The sequence below is a fragment of the Dendrobates tinctorius genome, unplaced genomic scaffold (genome assembly GCF_039654945.1).
Source record: "Dendrobates tinctorius isolate UK_male_01 unplaced genomic scaffold, ASM3965494v1 ptg000011l, whole genome shotgun sequence".
NCBI classification, from domain to species: Eukaryota; Metazoa; Chordata; class Amphibia; order Anura; family Dendrobatidae; genus Dendrobates; species Dendrobates tinctorius.
In genome coordinates this window covers 56,196,147-56,213,416 of record NW_027361679.1, presented here as the reverse complement: position 1 = coordinate 56,213,416, position 17,270 = coordinate 56,196,147, and the positions used below count along the sequence as shown (strand labels likewise).

General features: G+C 44.2%; 1 protein-coding gene across 4 annotated transcripts in view; it reads left to right on the top strand.

The window, feature by feature from the left end:
• EPHA5 (EPH receptor A5) overlaps positions 1 to 17,270 on the top strand; it is a 671,051-nt gene that overhangs the window by 633,424 nt on the left and 20,357 nt on the right. For 2 of the 4 annotated variants that reach the window (XM_073542503.1, XM_073542495.1), the window contains exons 15-16: positions 3,566 to 3,759; positions 6,381 to 6,536. In XM_073542503.1, coding sequence (XP_073398604.1) covers positions 3,566 to 3,759; positions 6,381 to 6,536 — 350 coding nt within the window. Of the gene's footprint in view, positions 1 to 3,565; positions 3,760 to 6,380; positions 6,541 to 17,270 lie in introns of those variants that run through there. The other 2 variants (XM_073542513.1, XM_073542522.1) reach the window with 2 other exon arrangements.

Genomic DNA, 17,270 nt, shown 5'->3' with positions numbered 1-17,270 from the left:
AATTATTATAGGAAATTTATAAAACACTTTTCGACTGTCGCCAAACCGCTCACGGACATGACAAAAAAGGGTGCCGATCTGGCGAACTGGCCTGAGGTGGCTATACGTGCATTTGAGCGTCTGAAGAATAGTTTTGCTTCAGCCCCCATTCTGGTGCAACCAGACGTGTCTAAACCTTTTGTGGTAGAGGTTGATGCGTCGGAGGTGGGAGTGGGGGCAGTACTGTCTCAAGGCTCGTCCTTGAGCGAGATGCATCCATGCGCCTACTTCTCCAAGAAGCTGTCGCCGGCCGAACGGAATTATGATATCGGCAACAGGGAGTTGTTGGCCATCAAACTGGCTTTTGAGGAATGGCGACACTTCTTGGAGGGGGCGGCTCACCAGGTCACAGTTATCACCGACAATAAGAATCTACTCTACCTGGAGTCGGCCAAGCGTCTGTCTCCTAGGCAGGCTCGCTGGGCATTGTTTTTTACTCGTTTCAATTTTCTTGTGACGTACCGTCCCGGGGCTAAAAACACCAAGGCGGATGCTTTGTCTAGGTGTTTTCCAGGGGGAGAACCTCGGGAAGAGCCGGTACCCATCCTCCAGAAAGGGGTAGTGGTCTCGGCTCTCACGACTGAGGTAGAGGCGGAGATTGCCGAGGCCCAAGAGGAGGTACCACCAGGTCTTCCCGCCAACAAATCATTTGTACCCCTGCATCTTCGGCTTAAGGTGTTGAAGGAACACCACGATTCGGTACTGGCTGGTCACCCAGGGGTGAAGGGCACCTTAGAGCTGGTATCGCATCGTTTCTGGTGGCACAAAATCCGGCAGGACGTGGTCTCGTACGTGGCAGCTTGCATCACGTGCGCTAGGGCTAAGTCACCCCGAACCCGTCCTGCTGGCACGCTACAGCCTCTGGGGGTACCCAATAGGCCATGGACAGAAATCTCCATGGATTTTATCACTGACTTGCCAGCCTCGGCAGGGAACACGGTCATCCTGGTGGTGGTTGACCGTTTTTCAAAGATGGCGCATTTTGTGGCGTTGTCTTCTTTGCCCAATGCTAAGACGTTGGCTCAGGTATTTGTGAAGGAGGTGGTCAGACTCCACGGAGTACCGTCTGACATAGTATCTGATAGGGGTACGCAATTTGTGGCGAGGTTTTGGAAAGCTTTTTGCTCAAGGTTGGGGATCAAGTTGTCACATTCATCGGCGTTTCATCCACAGTCTAATGGACAAACTGAGCGCATGAACCAAAATCTAGAACAGTATTTACGATGCTTTGTGTCCGACAACCAGGAGGAGTGGTCTACTTTCCTTCCTCTGGCCGAATTCGCGTTAAATAATCACCGCCAAGAGTCATCAGGAGAGTCTCCATTCTTTTGTGTGTACGGTCAACATCCTCAGTTTTGTACCTTACGTCAGGGTGACTCCGGGGGTGTCCCGGAGGGGGATCAGCTAGGAGCCCAATTGTCATCAGTCTGGAGGCGGGTGAAACAGCGTTTGTTGAGCATGAGTGCCAGGTACAAACGGGTGGCTGACAGTAGACGCGTGCCAGGTCCGGACCTGTGTGTGGGTGAATGGGTGTGGTTAGCTACGAAGAACATAAAACTCAAAATCCCATCTTTAAAACTGGGTCCAAGGTTTATTGGGCCTTTTAGGATTTCTGCCATCATTAACCCAGTGGCTTATCGGTTGGAACTTCCTGCGGTGTACAGAATACATAACGTTTTTCACAGGGCTTTATTGAAAAAGGTGGTAGGCTTGGTGGACACGACGCCGATGCCACCTCCAGTCATGGTGGATGGCGATTTAGAGTTCGAGGTCGCCATGGTAGTGGACTCTCGAGTAGTACGCCGTACTCTTCAGTATTTGGTGCACTGGCGGGGGTATGGTCCGGAGGAGAGGTCTTGGGTTCCAGCCTCAGACATACATGCGGATCGGCTGGTCAGTTCTTTTTCCCGTCGTCATCCGGACAAGCCGGGTCCTATGAGTCTTGAGGGCCCTGGGGTCCCTCGTAGAAGACGGGGTACTGTCATGTCGGACGCTGTTCACACCACAGCGTCCGGCAGGCAGAGGTAGTTCCACCTCCAGCCACTATAGCCTCAGTGGCGCCGGCTTGATCTTCAGGCTCTCGGGGGTTAATCCTGCTGGAGACCAGGTTGGAAGGTTAGTCACGCCCACGGTCTTTAAATAGTCATACTGGCATATGGGCGTCGCCGATTATAGCTTGTGTTTCATACCAAGTGGTTCCGGTCTGGAGTGGAGGTGTTGCAGAGAGAGAGAGATTAGTATCTGGTGTCGTATGATCCGTCGTTATCCTTTCTCCTTCCCATATTTGTGTTTAGTTGTGCCCTGTTCACATTACTGTATATTCCTGTGTGTGTGCGGCGCAGTGAAGTTTAAGTTCTCCCTGTCTGTCATTATTTGTGTAGGGGCTTTGGTGGTGTGCCTCCTCACTGGGTGGAGGGTGGAGGGTTAAGTGCAGGGCTGAGCAGGAGATAAGGAAAGGTCAGAGGCTCAGGCATTTGCACCTTCAGCAAAAACCCTGGGTTGAGGGTCAGACAGGGTTTTCCCTAGTTATAGGGACATCACAGGGGCCCGGGAATTACCGCCTTAGTTGAACTAAGCCCCCGTGACATCTATCTCTTTGATGCTGATTAAAGATTCTGACAAAACAATGGTTTATCATTTCTGAAGAGGAACAAATCATTGGGTCATTTTGACCCTGCATTTCATTACAGAATTCATAACGTTGTCATGTGTCAACCGTTGGTGTTCGTTCTGCTGAATGAATTAGGAGGGCATAAGGGACTAAGAAAAAAATGAGGTTCATGATGGGGGAGTAGATGTAGAACAGTTTATATATTATTGAGAATTTGATTATGAAGATTTTTTAAATTTGTTTGTCTACTGAATGCTAGTAGAATTTTAACAGGGGGTACACCCTCCACATATGAAGATATGCATTTACTTCATTGCCTATTTCTAGCATTTATTACTGTAGGGCGTAATGTATTGCGTACAAGAGTTTTGAAGGTGTTGCGTAGCAATTTGAGAGTAAATTGTCACCATTTTCTTGTAGCTTAATGTGTCTTCTGCTCTGAATTGTGAATTAGAGGATGTTTTTATGTTTTGTGCGTAAACCTTCACTTTATTTGAAGATGCTCTCCTTTACTTAGGAGCTTTGCAGATGACCAATGTAGCAGCTTATCTATGTTCTCACCTTTCATAGTAGCAACTATATTCTGCTAAACGCTATGTCAGAGGAATTTATAATCCTTAATATTGCAGTCAACTATTGTCCGACTTGTTCCTCCTTCCTAGAGTATATTTCTTTTAATAAAGTATTTGAGAGTTACTGATAATATGGCCGCCTAATTTAGTGACTAAAGAGGCTCCAAACAGGAGCTTCCTCTTAAAAAAAGGCTGTCAACTAAACATGCAAATATTTTACCAATGCGTTTTTACACCATAACAGTAGCTATAAATAAACAATAGTAATCCCAAATTTGGCTGAAACCGTTCATATGCTATTTGAAATGTGAACAACTATAACAAATCAATTTGTCTTTGTTAGGTAATTAAAGCTGTTGAGGAAGGTTACCGGTTGCCAAGTCCCATGGATTGCCCGGCTGCTCTTTATCAGCTCATGCTGGATTGCTGGCAGAAAGATCGCAACAGCAGGCCCAAGTTTGAAGAGATTGTCAGTATGTTGGACAAGTTGATCCGTAACCCAAGCAGCTTGAAGACACTTGTTAATTCGTCTAACAGGTAAACAGATATTTGGAGAATAAGCTCAGTGGACAACATTGACAATATGCATACAAAGGTTCTAATAACAATTACTAAAATATTTAAAATGATAATCAATAGATATAGTAATATTGTCCTTTATTTCTGTTTCCTGGTATATGAAAAATACTAAAATGCACTCTTTGAATGCAGAACTTACAGCAAGAAACCACATGTATACAATATGGTCGTGAAGTAACTCATAATATACAAAGACTATGCTTAATGGAATGTACTGAACTCAGTGCTCTATATAGCAGACAAGATTATTATATCACTATGCAACCATACAATGTTTGTTTTTATTCATTTCACTTCCTGTCACATTAAAGCCTACAATCCCAATGATTTCATTTCTATCTATTTTTTTCTCTTTTTGACCAGGTTTTAAAAAAAGTGTTTCACCCAAAACAGCACCATCAACTACAGGTTATGAGTAGAAATAAAAAAATATGATGAAATTAGAATTCAACAAATCACATAGATTTTACAGTTAAATTCGATTTGCTGAAAAGTTCTCTGCAAACTAAATGATCACCATTTTGTTCTGGGATCTATCCAGACCTCAGAGCATAATAAACATAGGATGAAAAAAAATTGACACTCACCTCTCATATGTCTCACTGGCACCACGGCCTGCTGTACAGTCCTCACCGTCTTCTTTTTTCCGCCTTTAGTTATTTTTGTCTTCTTAACTTCAGGTCAGGACTTTTGGAGCAAAAAAAGGCCTCATATGTCATTGCGCAACATGCCGTTATGTAGGCAACTTGCTTCGTAAAATCATTATGGCACAGTTAGTGATGAGCAAGTATACTCGTTACTCGAGATTTCCCGAGCATACTCGGGTGATCTCCGAGTATTTGGATATGCTCGGATACTTAATTCCTGTCGCCCTAGCTGCATGATTTGCTGTTGCTAGCCAGCCTAAATAAATGTAGGGATTGCCTGTTTGAGAGGAAATCCCCACATGTATTCAGGCTGTCTAGCAGCCACAAATCTTGCAGCTGCGGCGACAGAAACTAAATCTCCGAGCACAGCCAAATACTCGGAGATCACCCAAGCATGCTCGGGAAATCTCGAGTAACGAGTATAGTCGCTCATCTCTAGTCACAGTGTGTACTATGCAGGGACATCACATGTCTAGTCATGCCATATATCCTGACCTTGAGTGAAGAGGCTGAATAGAATCTGTGCAATGGGGAAAGGGAAAAAATAGATGCTGAGGCCAGATGGCAGGATATGGGGAAAGCGGGACAGTATAAAGGTGAGGTAAGTATTTTTTATTTGAAAGTTTACCCGGCCTCTTCAGTTCAGTAATATTATGGCAGCAGATGGTCTCAATTTTGCTGAGTTTGTGGTGAGTGAATGTCAAAAAATCTATTTGCAGTGGAAATTTTTGTAAGATTTGTGGCTATTTCAATTCTACTCAAATAAATCTGCTTATCTCTAATTGGTGTAATTGCAGCCCTGCTCTTTTTTTCTTCTAATGATCTATGCTTCAGTACCAAACACAACCAGTAGACAGTGATGGCACTGTTTTGGGAGACATCAGCCATATTTTTCTATTCCTGGATAACCCATTTTAAGGAGATTTGGACACAATTGACATTTGCGAGATATTAACTACATACAGTACTTATGCTTTAAATGCCTGATTGACCAGGGACCAACTTTTGGAACTCCCACCAGTGTTTTCATGTGTAACCCTTAACTATAAGAGAGGGTCTATATTTAATAAGACATTATGGGCACTTTATTCTCAGAAATAGTAGGCCGACCTGTATGTTGGACCCCTTCCATAACACATTTATGGCATATCCTATTGTCTGTAGTAAAAAAAAAAAATCATTTAAACCACCAGATATTTTTAGATTGTCAGAGAATGTTGATGTCCACAAAAAAAATCTTGTTAAAAGAGCATATTATCTTGCCAAAACAAATTTTCAAATAATAATAACAATAATAATAGTAGATTACTAAAATGTGATAAATATATGGTAGTTAAACGGTCACCTCAATAATATCCACATTACAATTTTACCTCTTGAACAACAGCCTATAGGTGAAATATGGTCATTACAAATCATGGGGAGATTTCGACCCATCTGCATAACCCAGGAGATGGCATTCAGAAATGAGCCATAAATAAACACATAACTCATAGCTCAGCAATATAAATAGGGGATTTGATGAGAAGGGAACTGTAATAAGATAATAATGATAGCTTTGGCTGACACTCAAGGTCACATGAAGAAATTGAATTACATTAATTATGAAAAATTGTGCTGCTACCTGTAAATTACTGGGGAGATACAAATATCTGCTGACTGAAGCTTCATTTATTACATACAAATTACAGGAGCAGCTTTTTGCTAAACAAAATAAATAGTTATTTTAAGCTACTCTGCTTGAAAGCAAAATATAGCGAGAAAAGTGATACAAGCCTACACTATCTTCTCATGCCTTATAATGATGACCTATGGAAGACATTTAGCATGAAGTTTGCTTGGATACACACAATTATTAAGTTATGGTGTTTCATAGAGGGTTAGTTTAGTTCTACTGTATGTTTTTCGACTTATTATATATATGCATTGCAGGGTATCAAATTTACTGGTTGAACAAAATACAGTTGGAGGTGCTGCATACAGATCAGTAAATGAGTGGCTAGAGGCCATAAAGATGGGAAGGTATGCTGATACGTTTGTGGACAATGGATACACTTCAATGGATGCAGTAACTCAAATGACGTTGGAGTAAGTAACAAGGTGTCTAAATGTGGAAAAACATGTATTCTTAGCTGTAGTGTTCCGAATTCCACTTAAAACTTCATGCTGAATATTTTTCATCTAAATATGAAAGTCAAGGAACTACCATGGGCACTGAGATTTGCCTTGTGTTCCTGAACCTGATTCCATTTTTCATTTGTGGGACCAAACTATTGAAGTTCCACACCAAAGAAAACTTAACTAAAAGTTTGTACAATTGGGTAGTGCTTAAGAGCCTGGCAGCTCAGTGAGTCAACAGATTTAATTTTGCTATATGGAATTGTATGCTATGTAATGCTACTGGAAAACAATACACTCTTATTCCTACACAAACTTGTAAAATAACAAGTTCAGAAGTCAATAGTCAATTTTATATTTTACTGCAGTATGATATTTACATTAATGGGGCTGTCCCATTGAAAAAAAACATTTTAGCATAGGCGGAAAAAATACTGCTGAGACTCCCACCAATCCTTAGAACGGGGGAAGCCCAAAGTGCCCTGTGTGAATGGAGCTAGAGTGAGCATATTCTGCCTGTCACTACTACTATAGATAGAATGGCAACGATTACACATGCTCACCACTGTTTCAGTCATACAGGGGGCTTTGGGACTCCCATTCCTGTGATCAGGGAGGTCCTAGTAGTTGGATTCTCAGAGATCATTCATGTATCACCTGTTTTATGGGTAGTTAATTTATGTTGTTTTGGGAACAACCCCATTAGCATCACATTTTCACCAAACTGCAGAAATAAACTATTGATTGTAGTCAATACTTGAAATTAAACAGAGAAATGGTAGTAGTCACTGATCGGTTTGTATGCTTCATGGCAAATATAATCCCAATACAGATGGATAGTGTTCCACATTTAATTTGATAAGATAGTAAAATCATTTTTTTTCACTTCTTCATAAACCACATCATAGACTATACTGTACATCACCGCTTTATTTTTATTTTTATTAATAAATTAATTTTATATCTTAGCTTAAATCTAATTTATTAAGACTATAAAGGTAGGGATTTTTGCACAATGCAATGCATATATATATATATATAGAGTTATAGTAGATCGACATTTTAAAATATATCAAAGAAAATATTCACATATATTATTACCTAGCTTTACTTGTATACTCTCTTCTGCACAACTGACAAACACCTAACAAAAGGAAAAAAAACATGGTGGTGCAGGATGCTATGACTACCTTGGTCTTGCATACGCACAAACAGATCCAACCGCACCAAAGGGAATGCGCTAAGTTGTATGTGAACTCTGAATACATGAATTTTGAACTGCATTACTGCTATATACACTTTACCTATACAAATATTTAGCACACGTTTGCAAAGTGTGTAGATTCATTTGCCAACTTGAAGGTGACCTCTGTAGTCAGGCTATACTTGTTGACTTGCTATACTATTTGGTGTACCAACCACAGATATCTGAGGACATGTTCCTTCTGCTCTAACTTTTGGGCTCCCCAGGTTTTTTAGAATGGTATCATTGTTCTCAAGATGGTGTGAAACTCAGATGTTGAAGAGATCTTATCTAATGCATAGTCGCCCAACTCCTTTAGGTTATACCTCAGTTTGACCAGCATGTCTGATGTATCATAGAATAATAAAGAGGATTTCTTTATTGTTTAGTAGATGACAGCTTTTAAAGTGGTTTATTAAAGTAGATTGCATTTTTTTTTACTTCAGCTGCTAGAGATATAGCAAACATCAAAAATGTCACAATAGCACATCAATCACAGTAAAGCATATCAATGCACACCATTCATTAACAGCCATCTCGCACTCCTGAATGTGCGCCATCCCCCTGCCTCAGGGAGTGAGACATGTGGTGCACCACAGGCCACAGATGCCTGCCTCAGGGGCCACATGCGGCCCGCAGGCCGCATGTTTGAGACCTCTGGACTAGAGGGATATTTTTTGGATAAATTTACACAACATTTTATATACCAGAATAAAGAAGATGTGGATGAAAGAATTTACAAATGAATGGTTGGTGCTAACCATTCATTTGTAAATTCTTTCATCCACACCTTCTTTATTTTGGTATATAAAACGGTGCGTAAATTTATCCCAAAAATATCCCTCTAGTCCAGAGGTCTCAAACATGCGGCCTGCAGGCATCTGTGGCCTGCAGTGCACCATATGTCTCACTCCCTGAGGCAGGGGGAAAGCGCACATTCAGGAGCATGAGATGGCTGTTCTGTATGCACACACAGCACAGGACCTGGGATGAGGTCACAGGAGGGGGAGGAGTCAGGGATCACATGATCAGGGGCATCTGGGGCCTCAGTATATGCAGGGCGCTGCTATCTGTGCTGATTGTCATGGTGCTGGATGAGGTGAAGTTTATGTGTGGGGTCAGGAGGGGTTTACAGGGTAAATGTAGCAGAGCCATGTGTGTACAGAGCGGAGCTGTGTGTACAAAGTGTATGGAGTGCAGCCATGTGTGTACGAGGAGTATGGAGAGGAGCTGTGTGTGTGTACGATGTGTACGGAGAGGAACCGTGTGTGTATGAGGTGTACAGAGCGGAGCCGTGTGTGTACAAGGTGTACGGAGAGGAGCAGTGTGTGTACGAGGTGTATGGAGCGAAGCTGTGTGTGTACAAAGTGTATGGAGCGCAGCTGTGTGTGTACGAGGTGTACGGAGAGGAGCCGTGTGTGTACGAGGTGTACGGAGAGGAGCCGCGTGTGTAAGAGGTGTACGGAGAGGAGCCGCGTGTGTACGAGGTGTACAAAGCGGAGCAGTGTGTGTACGAGGTGTATTAAGTTTGAAAGGAATGCGGCCCGCCAGCTCAAATTTTTTTTTTATGTGTGGCTCATTTACTCTGCCGAGTTTGAGACTCCTGCTCTAGTCTATTTGTTGCAGGATAAATCCTTGAAAAAGCATTATAATCTAAATCTTTGAAAACAAATTGAACAAAAGTGGAAGTGACGTAATAAATAGTAAAATGTTATCTATCGTATGCCTACGGTGAAAAAAGACTTGTTATTTGCAAACATTTTCTACCAATATTTTTAGAGAGTGTGCAAGGGAATAATCAGGTTAGAGACCTATCATGAATAAAAGAAAACAAAACAAAACTATTAGCTATCTACATATCTATGTAACATGCCCTAATTGATTTGTCAAGTTTGAAACTCAAAGCAAATTTGGTTGGTTTACCTAAGGAGAGTTACGGTAATAGATTCAGAGGGTTTTAATGTACTAAATAACTGATGCCCAAATTTCAGGCATAGATGTTATATGAAAATATATGCCTAATTACAGTGTGAATTATTATGTGGTGCTTTTAAAGGGAACCTGTCACCCCGTCCAGGTGATTTTAAGTAAAAGAGCCACTTTGTGCAGCACTAATGCTGCATTCTGTCAAGGTGGCTCTTTTATTTAGGGTACCTTCCACCGCAGAAATAATCTTTTTTAAAATTGGTCAGACATACCTGATATTTGACAGGGAGGCAGGTCTTTCCCCATCTGACCGAGATGCCTCACATCCGTCACTCATGTCTTCCTGCGTTCTTTGCTCCGCGTCTTCATTTTTCTTTTCAAATCCTGGTGCCTGCGCTGTAGCATGTATTCTGGGGCATGCGCAGTGACCACTGCCTGTCCTCTCTCATGACTTCCTGGCCTTCCTATCGTGCTTGTGTGGACACGCAGCCAGAGATCCTGCCCCGCAGTTGTTTAGGATTTATTCACATTGCGGGGCTGGGAATCTTGGGCATGAGAGCCGCAGATGACTACTGCGCATGCCCAAGATTCTCAGCCCCGCAGTGTGAATAAATCATAAGCGACTGCGGGGCGGGATCTCTGGCCATGCGATAGGAAGGCCAGGAAGTCATGAGAGAGGACAGGCAGCGGTCACTGCGCATGCCCCAGAATACATACTTCAGCGCAGGCGCCAGGATTTGAAAAGAAAAATGAAGAATCGGAGCAAACAATGCAGGAAGACATGAGTGATGGATGTGAGGCGTCTTGGTCAGATGGGGAAAGACCTGCCTCCCTGTCAAATATCAGGTATGTCTGACCAATTTTAAAAAAGATTATTTCTGCGGTGGAAGGTACCCTAAATAAAAGAGCCACCTAGACAGAATGCAGCATTAGTGCTGCACAAGGTGGCTCTTTTACTTAAAATCGCTTGGAGGGGGTGACAGGTTCCCTTTCAACCACTTACAAAGAAAAGCACCTTAATTAGAATATGGTGGACCCTTTTAACCCCTTCACCATCTTCTGATTTTCCATTTTTACGCTTTAGTTTTTTTGCTTCCCTTCTTTCCAGAGCCATAACTTTTTTATTTTTCCATCAATATAGCCATACTAGCTGAAGAGCCCGGGCATAGTAACTAACTGTGGTTAGTTATAGCAAATTATAATTACCCTCCATCCCATAGTCCCGTTCCCATATACCCATCATACATATCCACGATCCCATAGGCCCATGCCCATATACCCGTCATACATATCCTCCATCCCATAGTCCCGTGCCCATATACCCATCATACATATCCGCCATCCCATAGTCCCGTGCCCATATACCCGTCATACATATCCTCCATCCCATACTCCAGTGCCCATATACCCATCACACACCCTCCATCCCATAGTCCCATGCCCATATACCCATCATACATGTCCTCCATCCCATAGTCCAGTGCCCATATACCCATCACACGTCCTCCATCCCATAGTCAACCATTATGACATCATAATGAGCGGCGGGGCTTGCAACCTATGATGACATCAGTGTCGCCATGGCAACCATTATGACATAATGAGGGGCGGGGCTTGATACACACACACTTTTTCCCCATTATGTAGTTAGGGGCAAAATTGTTTGGTGAATTGGAACACGTGGGGTTAAAATTTCGCCTCACAACATAGCCTAGGACACTCTCGGGGTCCAGACGTGTGATTGTGCCAAATTTTGTGGCTGTAGCTGCGACGTTGCAGATGCCAATCCCGGACATACACACATACACACATACATACATACATACATACACACACTTGAGCTTTATATATTAGATGAGACCTTTTTTTACTTTTGAAAGACACCATTGATTTTACCAATTACACTTATGTCATCATTTTCTGAGACCCATTTTTTGGGATCTGGTGCTGTGTGAGGGCTTACTTTTTGTGCCCCAAGCTGACATTTTTTATTAATACCATTTTGGGGTGGCTACAATGTGTTGATCGCCTGTTATTGCATTTTATTGCAATGTTGGGGTAGCCAAATGACCGTTATTCTGATGTTTCGAATTTTTTTCTCATTACGCCGTTATCCATTCTGATGAATTTGCTTTATATTTAGATAGATTTGACATTTTTGAATGCAACAATACCAAATATTAGAGTTGAGCGAAACGGGTCGAAAAATTTCAAAAGTCACCGACTTTTGGCAAAGTCGGGTTTCATGAAACGAAACCCGACCCTAGGATGAGGTCGGCCACGAGGTCGGCGACTTTCGCGCCAAAGTCACGTTTCAAAAGTTTGTTTTGCGCTCTTTTTCAGCCAATCAGGATCCACGGACACTGTGGGCAACGTGATGACATAGGCAGGGGTCACCACCATCTTTCAGAAGGGCATGCAAGTGATTGGCTTGCTTTGGTGGGTGTCACAGGGGGTATAAAAGGGCGTGCACGCCGACCGCCATCTTACTTCTGCCGATCTTAGCATAGGGAGAGGTTGCTGATTCTGTAGGGAGAGCGTTAGGCAGGGAAGAAGAAGAAAAAACTGCTTCTGCTGCTAGCGATTTTGCCTGTACAACACACCAGTCACTGTGTGTGCAGTGCAAGGGGAGGCTATATTGTGGTGGATCAGCGGTGTTGGTTGTTAGGCTGCCTTCTAAGGCTTCCTGACAGCTGCATTGCTGTTTACCCACTGCTCTGCAAACTGCTTTTTTAAAAGCAATCCCAATTTTTTTTTTTGTCCTGCAGAGGTACTGAGCGTGCATTTTTTCACACCATACAGCGTCAGTGGGCCTCACACAATCCAAAAGTGTCCAGTGTCCACTAGTGTCTGCAGAAATTCAAAATCTCCCTTATCCTGTAGTCCCTTTTTTCACACCTGTGCCATCGAGCCTGTGACATAGCGCTCTGATATTCAGTGGGCCTCACACAATCCAAAAGTGTCCAGTGTCAACTAGTGTCTGCAGAAATTCAAAAGCTCCCTTATCCTGTAGTCCCTTTTTTCACACCTGTGCCATCGAGCCTGTGACATAGCGCTCTGATATTCAGTGGGCCTCACACAATCCAAAAGTGTCCAGTGTCCACTAGTGTCTGCAGAAATTCAAAATCTCCCTTATCCTGTAGTCCCTTTTTTCACACCTGTGCCATCGAGCCTGTGACATAGCGCTCTGATATTCAGTGGGCCTCACACAATCCAAAAGTGTCCAGTGTCCACTAGTGTCTGCTGAAATTCAAAATCTCCCTTATCCTGTAGTCCCTTTTTTCACACCTGTGCCATCGAGCCTGTGACATAGCGCTCTGATATTCAGTGGGCCTCACACAATCCAAAAGTGTCCAGTGTCCACTAGTGTCTGCAGAAATTCAAAATCTCCCTTATCCTGTAGTCACTTTTTTCACACCTGTGCCATCGAGCCTGTGACATAGCGCTCTGATATTCAGTGGGCCTCACACAATCCAAAAGTGTCCAGTGTCCACTAGTGTCTGCAGAAATTCAAAAGCTCCCTTATCCTGTAGTCCCTTATTTCACACCTGTGCCATCGAGCCTGTGACATAGCGCTCTGATATTCAGTGGGCCTCACACAATCCAAAAGTGTCCAGTGTCCACTAGTGTCTGCAGAAATTCAAAATCTCCCTTATCCTGTAGTCCCTTTTTTCACACCTGTGCCATCGAGCCTGTGACATAGCGCTCTGATATTCAGTGGGCCTCACACAATCCAAAAGTGTCCAGTGTCCACTAGTGTCTGCAGAAATTCAAAATCTCCCTTATCCTGTAGTCCCTTTTTTCACACCTGTGCCATCGAGCCTGTGACATAGCGCTCTGATATTCAGTGGGCCTCACACAATCCAAAAGTGTCCAGTGTCCACTAGTGTCTGCAGAAATTCAAAATCTCCCTTATCCTGTAGTCCCTTTTTTCACAACTGTGCCATCGAGCCTGTGACATAGCGCTCTGATATTCAGTGGGCCTCACACAATCCAAAAGTGTCCAGTGTCCACTAGTGTCTGCAGAAATTCAAAATCTCCCTTATCCTGTAGTCACTTTTTTCACACCTGTGCCATCGAGCCTGTGACATAGCGCTCTGATATTCAGTGGGCCTCACACAATCCAAAAGTGTCCAGTGTCCACTAGTGTCAGCAGAAATTCAAAATCTCCCTTATCCTGTAGTCACTTTTTTCACACCTGTGCCATCGAGCCTGTGACATAGCGCTCTGATATTCAGTGGGCCTCACACAATCCAAAAGTGTCCAGTGTCCACTAGTGTCTGCAGAAATTCAAAATCTCCCTTATCCTGTAGTCCCTTTTTTCACACCTGTGCCATCGAGCCTGTGACATAGCGCTCTGATATTCAGTGGGCCTCACACAATCCAAAAGTGTCCAGTGTCCACTAGTGTCTGCAGAAATTCAAAATCTCCCTTATCCTGTAGTCCCTTTTTTCACACCTGTGCCATCGAGCCTGTGACATAGCGCTCTGATATTCAGTGGGCCTCACACAATCCAAAAGTGTCCAGTGTCCACTAGTGTCTGCAGAAATTCAAAATCTCCCTTATCCTGTAGTCCCTTTTTTCACACCTGTGCCATCGAGCCTGTGACATAGCGCTCTGATATTCAGTGGGCCTCACACAATCCAAAAGTGTCCAGTGTCCACTAGTGTCTGCAGAAATTCAAAATCTCCCTTATCCTGTAGTCCCTTTTTTCACACCTGTGCCATCGAGCCTGTGACATAGCGCTCTGATATTCAGTGGGCCTCACACAATCCAAAAGTGTCAAGTGTCCACTAGTGTCTGCAGAAATTCAAAATCTCCCTTATCCTGTAGTCACTTTTTTCACACCTGTGCCATCGAGCCTGTGACATAGCGCTCTGATATTCAGTGGGCCTCACACAATCCAAAAGTGTCCAGTGTCCACTAGTGTCAGCAGAAATTCAAAATCTCCCTTATCCTGTAGTCACTTTTTTCACACCTGTGCCATCGAGCCTGTGACATAGCGCTCTGATATTCAGTGGGCCTCACACAATCCAAAAGTGTCCAGTGTCCACTAGTGTCTGCAGAAATTCAAAATCTCCCTTATCCTGTAGTCCCTTTTTTCACACCTGTGCCATCGAGCCTGTGACATAGCGCTCTGATATTCAGTGGGCCTCACACAATCCAAAAGTGTCCAGTGTCCACTAGTGTCTGCAGAAATTCAAAATCTCCCCTGTACTATAGACACCTTGTACCTTGTTTTATATTACTATATAGTTTGTTGGATTTTGCCTACATTTCTACAAACAATGAGGAAGGCTGGTGGAAGAGGCCGTGGAATTGGGCGGGGGTTGGCAGCTGGTAATGATGGTGTTGGTGGTGGATCTGATGGTAGTGGCAAGAGCAAAATAGGACCGAATGCAGGAGGTGTTGAGCCTGCGTCATCATCTGGCTCCATAAAGCTTCGAAGGCTTAGTTTTCTAGGAGTTGGCAAACCGCTTTTAAAGCCAGAGCATCAGGAAAAAGTTTTGTCTTACATTGCTGACTCAGCCTCCAGCTCTATCGCCTCCTCTTCTGAAGTTGTAAAAAGTAAAAGCACTTGAGTCGTCATTGGAGGCTCATGTTCATGAACCACACCTTTCGTTGTGTCCTTCACCCCAACCAAGATTGAAGGATGACGCAGGCCATACTACTGATTACTCCATGGAGCTGTTTTCACATACCATGCCTGGATTATCAAGTGAAATGGTGAATTACCCAGGCCAAGATGAATCTGACATGGAGTGCACTGATGCACAGCCGCTGATAGATGATTCTGCTGGTACATTCACTCAGAGCACTACATTGTCCTCGCAGTGTACAGAGCCAGATTCTGACCCTGATGAGACTCAGGTGCCCCTTACCCCACACACTATACCACCATACACGGTGACACAGAGGAAGGTGCACATGACATTGAAGAGGAGGTGATGGATGACCCAGTTGTTGACCCAGATTGGCATCCATTGGGGGAAGAGGGTGCTGCTTCCAATAGCTCAGATGAGGAGGAGCATCCACAGCAGACATCGACATCGCAACAGCTGTTATCTGGCAGGCCTGGAGCACTCCAAAGACAGGTTCCAAAAATCAAAAGAGTTGCTGGACAGCTTGTCCAGAGGGTCAAAAGATCACAGCATGCTAGGCCGCAAAATGTCTGCCAAAGTAGGAAGAGTGCAGTGTGGCACTTTTTTGAACAAAATCCTCATGATCAGGCCAAGGTTATCTGTAAGAAGTGCGCAAAGACCTTTAGCCGAGGGAAAAATCTGAAAAATTTGAATACCAGTTGCATGCTTAGACATTTAACCAGCATGCACTTGCAAGCGTGGACACAACACCAAACCTCAAGTGCCACATGTGCAACTGATCACAAAGAAGGTAGTCAACAACGCTACATTGTTTCCCCCACTGTAAGCCCACCGGTTAGCACAGCAGCAAATGTTGAGGTGTCGTTGCAAGGCCACAGCAGTCAGGGAATCCCACTGTTATATCAACGAAATACTGAATCTAGGCCATCAGAAAGAACACCAACTCCATCACCATCATCAACCCTCTCTCAGTCCACCCTGTCCACCGCTACTTCCACCATATGCAGCTATCAAGTCCAGCTCACCCTCCCAGACACTATGAGTAGGTCAAGAAAGTACTCAGTCTCCCATCCGCGTACACTGGGTTTGAACGCCCACATTGCCAAACTAATCTCGTTTGAGATGATGCCCTATCGGTTGGTGGAAAGCGCAGCTTTCCGCGAACTCATGGCCTATGCAGTACCACGCTATGACCTACCCAGTCGCCACTTCTCTCGCAAAGCCATCCCAGCCCTCCACCATCATGTAAAAGAAAGCATTGTCCATGCACTCAAGCAGTCAGTGAGTGGAAAGGTGCACCTCACAACTGATGCATGGTCCAGTCGGCATGGCCAGGGCCGTTACGTGTCCATCACTGCGCACTGGGTTAATGTGGTGGATGCAGGGTCCACAGGGGACAGCGGTGGTGGGACAGTGCTGCCTAGCCCACGGTATAGGAAACAGTTGGCTGTAGGCGTTCGACCCTCCTCCTCCTCCTCCAGAAGCGAACGCTCGTCCACAGAGCGCAGTCGTACGAGCACTCCATCTGCAGCTGCCACTGTTGCACACGAGGTGTCCCCCTATCGAGCAGCTAGTGGAAAGCGTCAGCAGGCTGTGTTGCAGATGATGTGTTTGGGCGACAGATACACCGCCGAGGTGCTGGCCGAGTACTTGAAGCGATAAACTGAGTCATGGCTGGGCAGTGTATATCTTGAGGCAGGCAAGGTAGTTAGTAATAACGGCCGTAATTTTGTGGCAGCCATAGCCCTTTCAAAACTCAGCCACATACCTTGCTTGGCTCACACCTTGAACCTGGTGGTGCAGTGCTTCCTCAAAAATTATCCGGAGTTAACAGCCCTGCTCCAGAAGGTGCGAAGACTGTGCGCGCACATTCGCCGGTCGCCTGTACACTCCGTTCGTATGCAGAAGCTGCAGCGATTGCTCCACCTTCCC